The sequence below is a fragment of the Polyodon spathula genome, chromosome 1, assembly GCF_017654505.1.
Source record: "Polyodon spathula isolate WHYD16114869_AA chromosome 1, ASM1765450v1, whole genome shotgun sequence".
Taxonomy (NCBI): Eukaryota; Metazoa; Chordata; class Actinopteri; order Acipenseriformes; family Polyodontidae; genus Polyodon; species Polyodon spathula.
This window is the reverse complement of record NC_054534.1, coordinates 77,510,165-77,524,535: the sequence shown is the minus strand read 5'-3', so window position 1 is coordinate 77,524,535 and position 14,371 is coordinate 77,510,165. Positions and strand designations below refer to the sequence as shown.

The 14,371-nt window shown below is 36.1% G+C and overlaps 1 protein-coding gene across 1 annotated transcript in view; it reads left to right on the top strand.

Moving 5' to 3' along the window:
- LOC121322774 (bifunctional heparan sulfate N-deacetylase/N-sulfotransferase 4-like) overlaps positions 1–14,371 on the top strand; it is an 84,573-nt gene that overhangs the window by 53,942 nt on the left and 16,260 nt on the right. Inside the window, exons 6-7 of the mRNA XM_041263068.1 lie at positions 12,668–12,850; positions 14,146–14,242. Coding sequence (XP_041119002.1) covers positions 12,668–12,850; positions 14,146–14,242 — 280 coding nt within the window. The remainder of the gene's footprint in view (positions 1–12,667; positions 12,851–14,145; positions 14,243–14,371) is intronic.

Sequence of the window (14,371 nt, the reverse complement as noted above, 5' to 3'; positions counted from 1 at the left end):
CTACAATTTGCCAAAATTTCCAACTGGTACTGACCTGGAAGCTGCAAAACTGCCTGGCAGTTCAAGTTATTATTATTATTATTATTTATTTATTTGTGTATATATATATATATATATATATATATATATATATATATATATATATATATATATATATATACACACACACACACACACACACACACACACACACACACACACACACACAGAGTGGCTTGCAAAAGTATTCAGACCCCTGACCAATTCTCTCATATTACCGAATTACAAATGGTACATTGAAATTTTGTTCTGTTTGATATTTTATTTTTAAACATTGAAACTCAGAATCAATTATTGTAAGGTGACATTGGTTTTATGTTGGGAAAAATTTTTTTATTTATTAAAAACTAATTAAATAATATCCAAGTGTTTGGATATCCCAGTGAGCACAGTTGGATCAATAATCAGGAAGTGGAAGCTGCATCACACCACCCAGGCACTGCCAAGAAAAGGTCATCCCTCAAAACTCAGCACTTAAACAAGAAGGAGACTTGTGAGAGAATCCACGGAGAGGCCAACAGTCACTTTGAAGGAGCTACAGAGTTCAGTGGCTGGGAGTGGAGTAATGGTGCACCAGTCAACCATATCAAGAGCTCTGCATAACACTGGCCTGTATAGGAGGGTGGCAAGAAAGAAGCCGTTACTCCAAAAGTACCATCTGAAAGCATGTCTGGAGTTTGCCAGAAAGCATGAGAGTGACCCAGCCGCAATGTGGGAAAAGGTTTTGTGATTAGATGACACCAAGATAGAGCTTTTTGGCCAAAGCGCTATGTGTGGCACAAACCTAACACTACCCATGCCTCAAGACACATCATCCCTATAGTGAAGTATGGTGGTGGCAGCATCATGCTGTTGGTATGCTTCTCATCAGCAGGGACTGGGCATCTTTTTACAATTGAAGGAAGAATGGATGAAGCAAAATACAGGAAAATACTGCAAGAGAATCTGCTTCAGTCTGCTAAAAAACTGAAGCCTGGGAGGAAATTTACCTTTCAGCAGGACAATGATCCCAAGCACAAGGCCAAAGCAACATTGGAGTGGCTCAAGAACAAAAAGGTGAATGTCCTACAGTGGCCCATTCAAAGTCCTGATCTCAATCCCATTGAGAATCTGCGGTCCACAAACATCGTCCAACCAACCTGAACAACCTGGAGCAAATCTGCCAAGAAAAATGGGCTAAAATCACTCCGACACTGTGTACAAAGCTGGTACATACTTACCCCAAAAGACTTAAAGCTGTTGTTGCAGCGAAAGGTGGCTCTACCAAATATTAATGTGTGGGGGTTGATTACTTATGCAAGCAAGATATTTCAGTTTTTTATTTTTCTTAAAAATATTTCCCAACATAAAACCAATGTCACCATACAATAATTGATTTTGAGTTTCAGTGTTTTAAAATAAAATATCGAACAGAACGGAATTTCAGTGTACCATTTGTAATTCAGTAATATGAAAGAATTGGTCAGGGGTCTGAATACTTTTGCAAGCAACTGTGTGTGTGTGTGTGTGTGTGTGTGTGTGTGTGTGTGTATATATATATATATAACATTTTTAATTGCTGTTTGTGGTGTTTTGTGGGTTGGGATGTTGCTTTTAAAAGCAAAAACGAGGAAGATGTGTGTCTGATTGTTTGGAATGTCAAGATATATGTGTTTATTTGATTCACTCTGTGTCAGTGTGCCCTGCCCCTGTGCATATTTTTGTGTTTCATGTTGTATGCATTATGTTAATGTTGGTGTATTGTAGTTGGTACACAGGATATAATATGGGTTACAGGCACAAGTGTTTAAAATGTATATTTGTATTTAGGCACGAGGATTGCAGAGCACTTCACGTGCAGGTAAAATGTAATAATATGCCAACACAGGGAATTGCACTTTATTAATTCACATGCGGTTGTACCGAGACTCCTATTGAATGATTGATTAACAATCGAGTCTCGGTACAGCTGCATAAAAGCAGCATGTTGTCACTCACTCAGGGTTGTGTGTTTGGTGAGTGGAGAACGAGTGTGGAGAAGGAGAGTAAACAAAGTAAAGTAAAATAATGTAAATAGAACTGTTTTGACTCAACATGTTTGTCTGTTAGTCCACTGTTTGTTTAAGTGTTAGTCTGTTTTTTTTCTCTGTTTATTTTGGCCTCAAGTGCCTTTTGCTGTTTTTATTTAAATCTTTTAATTTGTTTATTAAATGCTGGTCGCAACTAAGCGCTCGGCTTCACCAAACAACACGTCTCTCTCTGTTCTATTCTGTGTTGGTCCCTGTTTCTGGTCTGTCGTCACCCAATATAGCCATCTTTGTGACACACTCTTATTTACATGTTTTTTAACGATTCATTAATTGAAAAATACCAAAAAAAAAAAAAAAAAGAATGTGTCCAGCATCGGAAATTTATTTTGTTTTCTTCGTTTACATTTTAACACTCATAACAGCAAACACTAACTATAGACACTGTAGTTAAATCACTAAGCCAGTCAGTTTTTCCATATTTATTTTCTGATAATGTTTGTAGTAAATACTTTGAATAAAAACTAAAATCTATTTACTTGTGATAAAGATGATACAATAAACTTGTAATACTGCTGTGAAAGGAAAGCACCAATGAGCAACTGTTGCAAGTTGCAGCCTTCATTCTGAGATATTGTGAGTATACCTTAAGTTCCAAAATGTACCCTCTGCCATTTTTCAAGCTTCGATTTTCATGCACCGGTTTTTGCTTACGCACTCAGGTAGCCCCTGTGTTCTAGTATACAAAACCAACAAAAATGTGTTTCTATCTGAAGCACCTTGGTCCACCCCTTTATCTACTCGTCTGTGAAAGTCTGTTCTGACACTGTTCTTTATCAGTCATTGTAACGTCAAGTGCTATGGGTTTTTTTTCCTCCTTAGTACCATTCCGTGTGCACTGTCATACTTTTTATTCACCCAAACTCGTAAGTAATCCTACATAATCAAGTGTAGCACAGTAAAAGCAAGTACAACTTGTTTTATATGTACATCCACAATAACTGACTTTGGTCTTCATACATAAGAACTGTACTCTTATAAATAGCATGAAAACAGCTGCTTTCACTCAACATGTAGTCCCATCTGGGACTATATACTGTACAATTAAGCAAGAACATTTTTTTTTAGGTCATGTCAGGATATAAACCATTTTAAACAGACTGAGTTACGTGATTGGATTGGTTCTGGCATGAGCAGAGCCCCAGAGTAGCGCATAAAAGGGCAACTCTAGTCCACGAAGCATTAACAGTCACTGAATAGTATGTTCTTACATTAAGCAGCTGTTGACGAAATTGATCTAGCCATGCTAAAGCAGGAATTCAATAGGAAAGGTCATTAGTCAACAAACCAATGCAACAGAATTAACTAATTGTAGGAGGGGGCACTCCCAGACAAATCATTAAAGCAGTTAAGAAAATGTTTTTGTCGCTGGCTGGCTGTCAAATGAGGGGAAAATCAGCTGGATAAATATAGACAGATTGGATTATCAGGACACAGGGTGACAGTTTCAAAACCAAGACTGGGAGGCAAATTCTATATTTTTATCCAACTGGTGTCAAGTTATCAGCTGCTGGAAAAGCTCTGAATTTTTTAAAAAAAAAGCTCCATCCCAATTTGAGAGGTGACTTCAGGTTGTCTTCTATTGGAGTTTCTCTGGGAGGGAAAATGTAGACAATGCATGTGGATAAACCAGGAAAAAGCACAAGGAGACAGCATCAGTGCTTAGAGGAAGCTTAAACAGTTGTGTAGTGATGAATGAAGAACCGTATAATGAGGAAAGATACGTGCTGTGCAGTAGACTTTAACAATGCAAGAAAGCCCATGATAAAAAAAGGAAAATAGCACAATGCAGCACCTGAAATTGAAACTGAACATTTCAAACCTGAATCCTTGGGAGCTAAATCCACCAAAACCATGGACACCACCTTTCCTATTTTATACCATATATTCTGTGCATGCAATTTATTATATTGTCGTTCTTTGTAGGTCTACATTTTATTTTTGCGTTATTCGAACTAAACTTGCTGTTTTTCTGTTTTAATATTTCTTGCTGAACAAGTAAAAGTTGAGTCTTGAGTGTATGAAAGCTGTTAGAAATGGTTTAGAGTAGTGGAACTTGCTTGTGGCTTGTTTTCGTGTACTATACATGTAGTAAAGGTATTGTACTGTTACCCATCTTTATCATGTTTACAATATAGTATTAATAAATATACCCACATTACCATCTTATTAATATGTCACAGTATATAATGATGCAAGGCAATAAAAAAAAAAAATGAAATATACTGATCAAGTCAATTATAATTAGTGCTTCTGATTTTTTGTTTTGACAGATAAAAATGATAAAACACTCCCGATACAAAAAAAAAATGAAATTGGTATATAGCCAATAAGCACTGGAAAACAACAGAAAACACTGGAAATGGTAACTCAATTCACATTGACTTCACCCCATTCCCATTAAACAAACAATCAAAAAAAACTACTGCTACAAAAAAATACCTCTCCCAGTGCAGTTGGGCATTGTCCCTCCTTCTTGACTTGTACCTATCATTGATTTGTTCTGAATACCTTAAACCCACCCAAACTACTGAAAGCCAGCATATTCCTCTATTGGAGACTTCTCTTGTGAGATTTAAAACAGGATTACAATTAGAAGGCTTGTTCGCAGGATTTAAGCTATATTACAGTTAAATAGTGAGAATTAAAAACAAAATTGCAAATTGTGTCGAAATATAAAAAAAATGACTACACACAAAAAAAAACAGAAAAAATGTGTCCATGACCATAATGATTTTGTTGTGGAAGACAGGAAATAATGTGAACAGCTTAAGTGTGCAAGTACTATCGAGATCCTATACATATTGTGACAGAAAAAACTGGCCAAGTATTTTGGAAAGTAACTGAAAACAATAATTTCATGCTGAATATAAAAAGCAAAAGCCACAAAAAAAAGCAATTTACATAAATCTCGATTAGCTAAAAATAAGCACCGAAAAATGAATTTAATAAAAATAGAAAAACAGAAGCCCTAATTATAATATATCACTAAAACTTGCATTCAGCCTATAATGTAGCTACAGCAGTGCTATAGCATACCTAAACTCCATTGTGGACCCTATAGCTTTTCCAAAGGAATGTTTCTGTGGCTGTCATGAAACGAAGAACATACATGAATCACTGCTGACATTTAATACAGTAGTTAGTTGTGCAGCTGTGCCCATTAGAAATATTGGAAAATGTTATTAATTTATTTAGTTGGCTTTATTTTAAAATGGCATTCATGAAGTGACACATATTTTATTTAACAGTAACCTCAGCTGAAACAAAGTTTATATTATTTAAAAAATATGCATGTAAGGTGCTAAGATTATACCATTTTTGTTATGAAGATTTAAATAAATGCATGTCAATGTTGTTTCTTGATAATTATTTAACCTAGTAGCAGCATTTTTTTTTTATATATATATTTTCAAAAGATCATGAGGTCACTGGGTTACATGCTTTATGAATATGGTGTAACATGAAGCCATTGATTATCCTCAGTCATTATATTGAACTTTACCCATGTATGCCACTCTGCTGACTTTACATAAAGACAGTCCACCAAAAATATATGTGCGTTTTCCCAAAAATATTAACATGGAATTTATGGAGCAATACTAAAAGAAACTAGTAAAATTATGTGACAAATAATTAATGTAGAATTGCTACATATTTTATGATTAGGGGTTTTATAGTTATGTATTAAAATCAACATTCACTCTGTCGGATTCAATTCAACTTATGTTAGGGCAGTACAATCCACTTGTCATAACAATCCCGGCATGTTATGCTTATAGGAATGAAACAGAAAGAAAACAAACATTGTTGAAAAGGTAGTGATTCAATAGTATATGGAGAGAACCAAATTTTTTCATATTATATATATATATATATATATATATATATATATATATATATATATATATATATATGTGTGTGTGTGTGTGTGCAGTACTTTGCAAAAGATTTAGGCAGGTGTGAAAAAATGCTGTAAAGTAAGAATGCTTTCAAAAATAGACATGTTAATAGTTTATATTTATCAATTAACAAAATGCAAAGTGAGTGAACAGAAGAAAAATCTACATCAAATCCATATTTGGTGTGACCACCCTTTGCCTTCACAACAGCATAAATTCTTCTAGGTACACTTGCATAAAGTCAGGGATTGAGGACCGTAGACGCAGTGGTCGGCCAAGGAAACTTACTGCAGCAGATGAAAGACACATCATGCTTACTTCCCTTCACAATCGGAAGATGTCCAGCAGTGCCATCAGTTCAGAATTGGCAGAAAACAGTGGGACCCTGGTACACCAATCTACTGTCCGGAGAAGTCTGGTCAGAAGTGGCCTTCATGGAAGACTTGCGGCCAAAAATCCATACCTCCGACGTGGAAACAAGGCCAAGTGACTCAACTATGCACGAAAACACAGGAACTGGGGTGCAGAAAAATGGCAGCAGGTGCTCTGGACTGATGAATCAAAATTTGAAATATTTGGCTGTAGCAGAAGGCAATTTGTTCGCTGAAGGGCTGGAGAGCGGTATACGAATGAGTGTCTGCAGGCAACAGTGAAGCATGGTGGAGGTTCCTTGCAAGTTTGGGGCTGCATTTCTGCAAATGGAGTTGGGGATTTGGTCAAAATTAATGGTCTTCTCAATGCTGAGAAGTACAGGCAGATACTTATCCATCATGCAATACCATCAGGAAGGCATCTGATTGGCCCCAAATTTATTCTGCAGCATGACAACGACCCCAAACATACAGCGAAAGTCATTAAGAACTATCTTCAGAGTAAAGAAAAACAAGGAGTCCTGGAAGTGATGGTATGGCCCCCACAGAGCCCTGATCTCAACATCATCGAGTCTGTCTGGGATTACATGACGAGAGAGAAGCAACTGAGGCTGCCTAAATCCACAGATGAACTGTGGTTAGTATGTTTGGGCCAACCTACCTGCCGAGTTCCTTCAAAAACTGTGTGCAAGTGTACCTAGAAGAATTGATGCTGTTTTGAAGGCAAAGGGTGGTCACACCAAATATTGATTTGATGTTGATTTTTCTTCTGTTCACTCACTTTGCATTTTGTTAATTGATAAATATAAACTATTAACATGTCTATTTTTGAAAGCATTCTTACTTTACAGCATTTTTTCACACCTGCCTAAGACTTTTGCACAGAACTGTGTGTGTGTGTGTGTGTGTGTGTGTGTGTGTGTGTGTGTGTGTGTGTATATATATATATATATATATTCAAAGAAAAAGCCAACTATCAGGGTGTATATCACACTAGTATTGTATGCATAAGTCTGTCCTGTATTTGTTTATATGAAAAGCAGACGCCTGGGTATACACAACTAGAGATGTCTATGCATCTTGATGCTTTATAAGCTGAACATCCACAGTACAGGAATAGACTGAGCAAATGTAACTCATGTAAATGTGTTGTCTTGATGTTCAATTTTCAATTACATCTGTAGACGTGAGCAGAACAAACTCAAATCTTACAGCAGTGTGATAATGAAATGAAGGTTATGTTAAGAAGCAATAAACATTTCAATCAAAAATAAATATATCTTGAACTAAGTGTTTCATAATAAGAATGGGGTGTATTGTCATCACTTTCATTATAAAACTATTGAAGCATGCAGGGCAATCTGCCCATAAATGAGAAGGGAAGACCGTGCACCTCCGCTTTTTTTGTCTTTTACCAAAACATGATCATTAAAATTTAGTACTCAACTTTAAAATAGAGTGATCATTATGTAAGCATTATTATGTAGAGTGCTGAAGAAATCCCTTCATACATAGTGTTCACGCAACTGTAAATAACAAAGGAACTTCCTACTAAGGATTTTCTGGTAACAAGACATGTTTTACCTACAAGACTTTTCTTTCACCTAAACGTTCAACATAACACCAGGAGAAGTCAGTCATGTGACCAGTGCGACACACTCCGCTAATTGTGATGTCACAAACACGGCCAATAGAAATCTATTTAACTATAATTTTGATTTGTGTATTACACATATGCCTACTTGAGAATTTCTACAATGTTTGTATTACTTATATAATAATGCTATTATTGCTTTACCAAGTTTTCTCTTAAATAAGAATTATAGATAAAACAAAAAAATAAAAATGAATTAACCTTAATTTAGTTCAGTACAAAAGACATGACATGGGGTAGGCTAAGGCACGTAAGGTAGCTAATTTATAGACTGCTGCCGCCCATCATTTTCTACAAAAAATATAAAACAACAACAGAATAACCAACAATTACTGCCTCTTATAATTGAGCTGAACGGCAGTACATCACTTCTAGGCAGCTGAATGGTTTATTAAAAATACAAGAAAGTAGTTTGATAGTATTGGACACAGAGCAGCAGTTACATCTATAATTCAAAATGTTTTTCTTTTTTTATAGCCATGGTTGGCAGTTTTTAAAACTACAAATTGTTTAGTGCAGTCTAGAACTGAAATGTCCATATGCTTCAATTTCATATAGCTATTCACCTACACAAGAGAAATTCATTCACCCCTTTTTTTATAACAGGTCACCCACTCTGATAAAGAAATTATTGTTTTTTTATATTCTGGCCAAATAGGCCCATTGTGGGTTCTGAGGTACAGTAAACTCAAACCAGTTAATGACCGGACCCAGTTAAAATGTGTGATTTGTTTTGAGTACTGATTGCAATCTTTACAGTATTGAAGTACTTTGTCTAGTGTGTAAAAATCAGTTTTCTCTAACTTTAATATGCTTGTAGACATTTTTTAGGTACCTTTCAAATGATTGCCTGCACTATACTATAAATATGCAGGTCACTGTTTAAAGTTTTGTTTCTACAGCTGCTGTCCATCTTTCATTATGATAAGGGATTCTGATTACAGGTCAGTTTGGAGAAGGGTCTAGATTAGAGAGAGTATTTTGTATTCTAAATACATATGTAGAGCTTCATCACCAGTACTCGCTCACAGAATTCTTAGTTTTTTCAGTAAAGCCCATGGAAGTTTTAGACACAGCCTGCTACGTAATTTATTATTCTGTCAGGTTTCAAACTTAATGCTGCAGTAACAGCTGTTTTGAAGTCTCTAAATCCCTGCTGGAGACCCATCAGAAAGAATAGGTAGACAAGAACCAAGTTATAATACCTCTGTTCAGCAAGCCAGAATTAATTGCAGAATGGTCTGCACAAGATCATCATATCCTCTAGTGGACCAGAAGCAACTGAAACAACAGAACTAAATTAATTTGGGGTCATGTTGATCATTCTAGTCCTCAGAAAATTGTGTAAATTAATCATCCAGTTTGGCTGTTGTGAAACAAAAGAGACTGCACATTAAAAAACTGCAAAGGCAGCAGCATAACTGGGTTATGAATATCAGTGAGTTAAGTGTATTTGCACTTTGTCTTAGTCAGTGTGACTCGTGGCTGTTTTATTAATTAAGCCAAAACAAGAAAAGTAGTCAGATTTAGAATTCAGCAATAAGCGAGGATTGTATAAGTAGTCTGTTGCTTACTTATTGCTGAATTCTAAATTTGATTTTCTTTTTTTTTTTCCAGCAGACAGTATTAGGCAAGGGTTTTGTTGATAGCTTAGTAAGAATGATTGGATTTTTGTTTTCAGTTTGGTTGTAAAGGTAGTGTTGAATTATATGACATAGTTATTGTGAAATACATAATCAGCTGAAGCTTTTCAATGAAACTGCCAGTTAACGATTCAAGTTCTTAGTAGACAGTGGCTGGGTTTGCATGCACCTGAAAATTGACTCTACAGTCATGTCTGTGTGACGTTGTCACGCGACCACGTCGTGAAACAGCAAAAGAATGTCTCACGTTATTCCTCAGCAAACACACACACACACACACACACACACACACACACACACACACACACACACACACACACACAAACACGAAAGAATGCACAAGAGGCTGCAAATGTAACCCTCCTGTATAGCCTATTATTAATGTTTGTATAAATCCATGTTGTTTAGAATAACTAACTGAACTTTTAGCCTATTATTATTATTATTATTATTATTATTAATAATAATAATAATAATAATAATAATAATAATAATAATAATAATAATAATAATATTTTAATTGTAATAGCAATGACCAGGGTCCAAGCGCCAGACAATGAGACCTGTGACTGTATTTCACACATGGCACAGCAGTCCATTGGCCTATACTAATATTTGTAGTATATTGTACCATAGGAGCATATATGGGTTGCTGTATGTGTTTCATAGTAACCATTAGCCTATTTGCACGTCAACTGCAGCTGCAGCCCAGCAGTCACTGGCTTCTCGAACCAGAGGCAGGGTATAGGGACTGGCAAATGAGTACAGGAACATTAGGATGCTCAGCCTGATACTCTGCCTATAGAACTGCCAGTGCATGAAGCTGCTCAGGAAACTCGTATGTATTTTTACATATCCCATTGTTCTCAATCTTATATTCATATAGGTCTAAGGATCATACTGTGTTTTATTGTATTGTAGTGTAACCCCCCCATGGTACCACATTTTCCACATAAATCTGTAGACTATTTTAATTAAATAAAACTTTTAGATGTTACGCATATCTGTTTTTTAAGTAGTAAAACTTGTTCTTAGTAAAAGTTTTATTTTATTTACTTTTATGTGTGTGTGTGTGAGTGTGTGTGTTGGAAAGGCAATGACAACACAAACAAGTAATGCCTGATCATTCAGGATTTGTGCGACAAGAAGTTAATTCTTTTCTCTTGTTAATTTTTTTAATCTTCATGGCAAAGCTCTCCTCACGATATTCAGAGTCGTTCTTTTCCTAATTACTAGGCAGACAATAAAAGTCATTTTACTCCATTTGGTGTTCGCAATTGAGGAATTCCACTACAAATATTATATTACAGAACCTAAAGAGAAGTTACAAAAGAATTTTGAGAAATTTAAACTGATGTTAACTACTGAAAATGGGTGTCCGTTTTTCTTGATCCGTGTGAGGAATTGATAGAATGAAGGTGTATGGTCCCTCTAGAGCATCAGCAAGGTGAGTATTCATTTGTCATCTTATAATTTCTTATATTGTATGTTGCCATGGAAACAGAATGCTATCTTGAATAACATATATTCCTATAATATACAAGTTCCTACAGCTTTATTTAAAAACAAACTGTTGCCATTATCAGCGCCACCATCATCACTGTCGCTACAATGAGCATAGTACAATGGAGAAGAAATAATACATTCTAAATAAATACATGGACAATCTAACCAAACAATGACAAGAACTGGGAAACAATGAGGTTCAGACCAATAACAGAAGAATTTAAGGAAATGTTTTTAAAAGAGCAAGAAAATGAAAATACAGGGGAAAAAACACTTGCCTTTATAGACCTCACAAATTTGTGTTCAGAGGGAGAAGTAAAAGAACTTCACCAGTTACCTGAAAAAGACTTTTTGAATTTCGTCTTGTCAGTAAAAAAAGAAAAATGGGGAGTACTTTGAAGAACAGCTGTATTTTTTATGATTATTTCCTCTCCATTGTACTATGCTTGTTGTAGCCGTAGTGATTATGGCAGCAGATTGTTTTTAAATGTATATTTTGTATGGTTCTCAAACTTCCTCTTGTCTGTGGTACTTGATGCCTCCTCCCTCCCCTCCAGCCAGTCTCATAAATGTGTTATATGGTGCTAGACAAGTTAATAAGTCGGTATATTGATGGCATCAGGCTGTGACTGAAGGAGATGTTGGTAAAGGAATGCAAAAACCTTACATAGTTTGTGTTACCTTTGCCGTCATAAGCATCTCACTTTTTAGAAGTCACGGTTTAATGGCCTCTGTTATGCTTCCTGCTTGCTCTCCCCAAGGCATCCAGTGGCCTTATCAAACAGTCCAAACAACTTTCAGATGTGACAGTAAAAGCAAAGCTTCCAGACAGCTGAAAAGAAAGGCTGTCATTTGTGAGCAGTCTGCACCATGTTAATGTGAAGTTAACGGTATGCTGCAAGGCTCTGTATGAATTACAGTCAGTTTTTTTTTGTTTTGTTTTTTTAAGACCTGAGATATAATGAGTTTCCACCCTACTGCTAGTAACTGCTTTTTTAAGTTAGGCCAGCTCAGTATGTTGGCAGGGTATTTAGTAATTAGAGCATAAAGCTACAGGAAGAGACTTTAAATGTACAAACAAAGCCAAGCTCAGTGAAATGTTTCCATACACTTTATATATATATATATATATATATATATATATATATATATATATATATATATATATATATATATATATATATATGTGTGTGTGTGTGTGTGTGTGTGTGTGTGTGTGTGTGTGTGTGTATATATATATATATATGTATATAATAAATTAAGTGGATTAAGCAGGTGAAAGGGAAAGGTGAAAGGGATGATTGAGAGAATCACAACTGTCAGATAAGGTTCCATAACAAGACCTGGTCTAAATTTTAAGGAAGATTTTGCCATCTTCTTCATTCCAAAGACTCAGAGCACCAGCTGCTGTGGTTGAGAATGTACTTACTGCCATCTATTGGTGACCTGAGGGAAATTCATTATGTATTGCCTTTTATCTCTCTAGATCAGCATCTTTATGACACATTTATCCAACTATGGGAATGACCGACTGGGACTGTACACTTTTTCAAACCTGGCCAACTTTGTTCAATGCTGGACTAACCTCAGACTACAGACGTTGCCACCATTTCAGCTGGCTCACAAGTACTTTCAGCTCTTCCCTGAGCAACATGATCCAATTTGGCAGGTATGTAGTTTTATAGCTCTACAATACTCTACTGTGAATTAATTTATTTAAAGCATTGGGGAAAATAATATAAGCGATAGTGTCTATGGGACAATGTGACTGCAGGTCATTTTTCAATTGATCTGGAGAGGTACATGACCATTCTTCAATAATTAATAATAAGGTAGCACAGGGATGAAATCAGCAGTGAAGTTTGTTCTCCAGATTGTTTTGGAATGTGATGGCGCCTTCAATTGTCATGCTGTGAAAGTCTGTCAGATCTGCTGCCTTGCTCAATATGACTTAAACTGACAAGGAGGTGCAGCTTTTCTATATTACAATATTAATTTTGCATAACAATTAAGTATTGCGAGACATGTTTCTGTTTCAGTCGTATTGTTTCTGACTGAGCTTTATAACCTCATGTTTCATTAATAGTGTAGAACAAAGTCATAAAAAGTACAAGATAAAATTATTTAATAAGGACTTGTAGGGATTGTATCACATACATTTTCATTATATTGCATTTTTTACCTGTTTGACGTTATGGGCTGTATTGTAATCGCAGCGCAAATGTGAGTGCAAATGCGATTGGTGCTTGCCCCCGATTCTGTGGCGCATAAATGGAGAGAATATGTAAAAAAAAAAAAAAAAAAAAAAGCTCCACTGCGCTGCAGTGGTATTCTGAAGATGTTTCTTGCGCCATTATAGAGCTCTTGACCCATTGCCATGTGTGGGCATAAATTTCGGGCTGTGGTATCATTAACATATTTGCCGAAGTGATTCTGATGAGTGCAATGGGGTCCCAAATTGAGCACTGCGTTAAGACCCACTGAAACCAGATTTATTTAGTGGCGCAATCAGGAACATTAACAATTGAACACACTATAAAAAGAAAAGTAGTCCTAAGTAGCAAGTACATGCGTTTGTACTGACACAGAAAGAGGAAATCAAAGAAAGAAAAGTTAAAAGCACATTCTGTCTCTTAAAGGAATGGTCGCCTGGCCCTGATTGGATAGCAGATTCCCCAACCTAGTCAGCAATGATTGGCTGAGCGCTGTCAGTGCGGCACTAAACGCTCTTATCCTAGGTTTTTATTTTGATCAGAATCACATTTTTGGAGAAGCCCCTCCCTGCGTGGCAGACATGGTTGACTTTAACCACTGTGCCTGTGCTTGCACTCATTTAATCAGAATAGGGCCCTGTGTGTGTTATGTATCATTCTCCTATTATTGTCTGTGCTTAAATCGGCAGGGTTTTCATTTACCAGGCTTACAAATCGTAACAGCAAAAATGTTTATAAAAATATTTTTCAGAATCCATGCGATGACAAGCGGCACAAGGATATCTGGTCGAAAGAGAAAACCTGTGATCGTTTGCCCAAATTCCTGGTTGTAGGACCTCAGAAGACTGGTGAGTAAAACTGTTGCCATAGTTACCCAGGGCTTTCTTCAAGGATAGTGGCATGGCTAGTATAGCTCAGTGGACAATGCTTTTTTTGTTACCAGGGAGTGGTAACATACGTTCATTAACAGAATAATG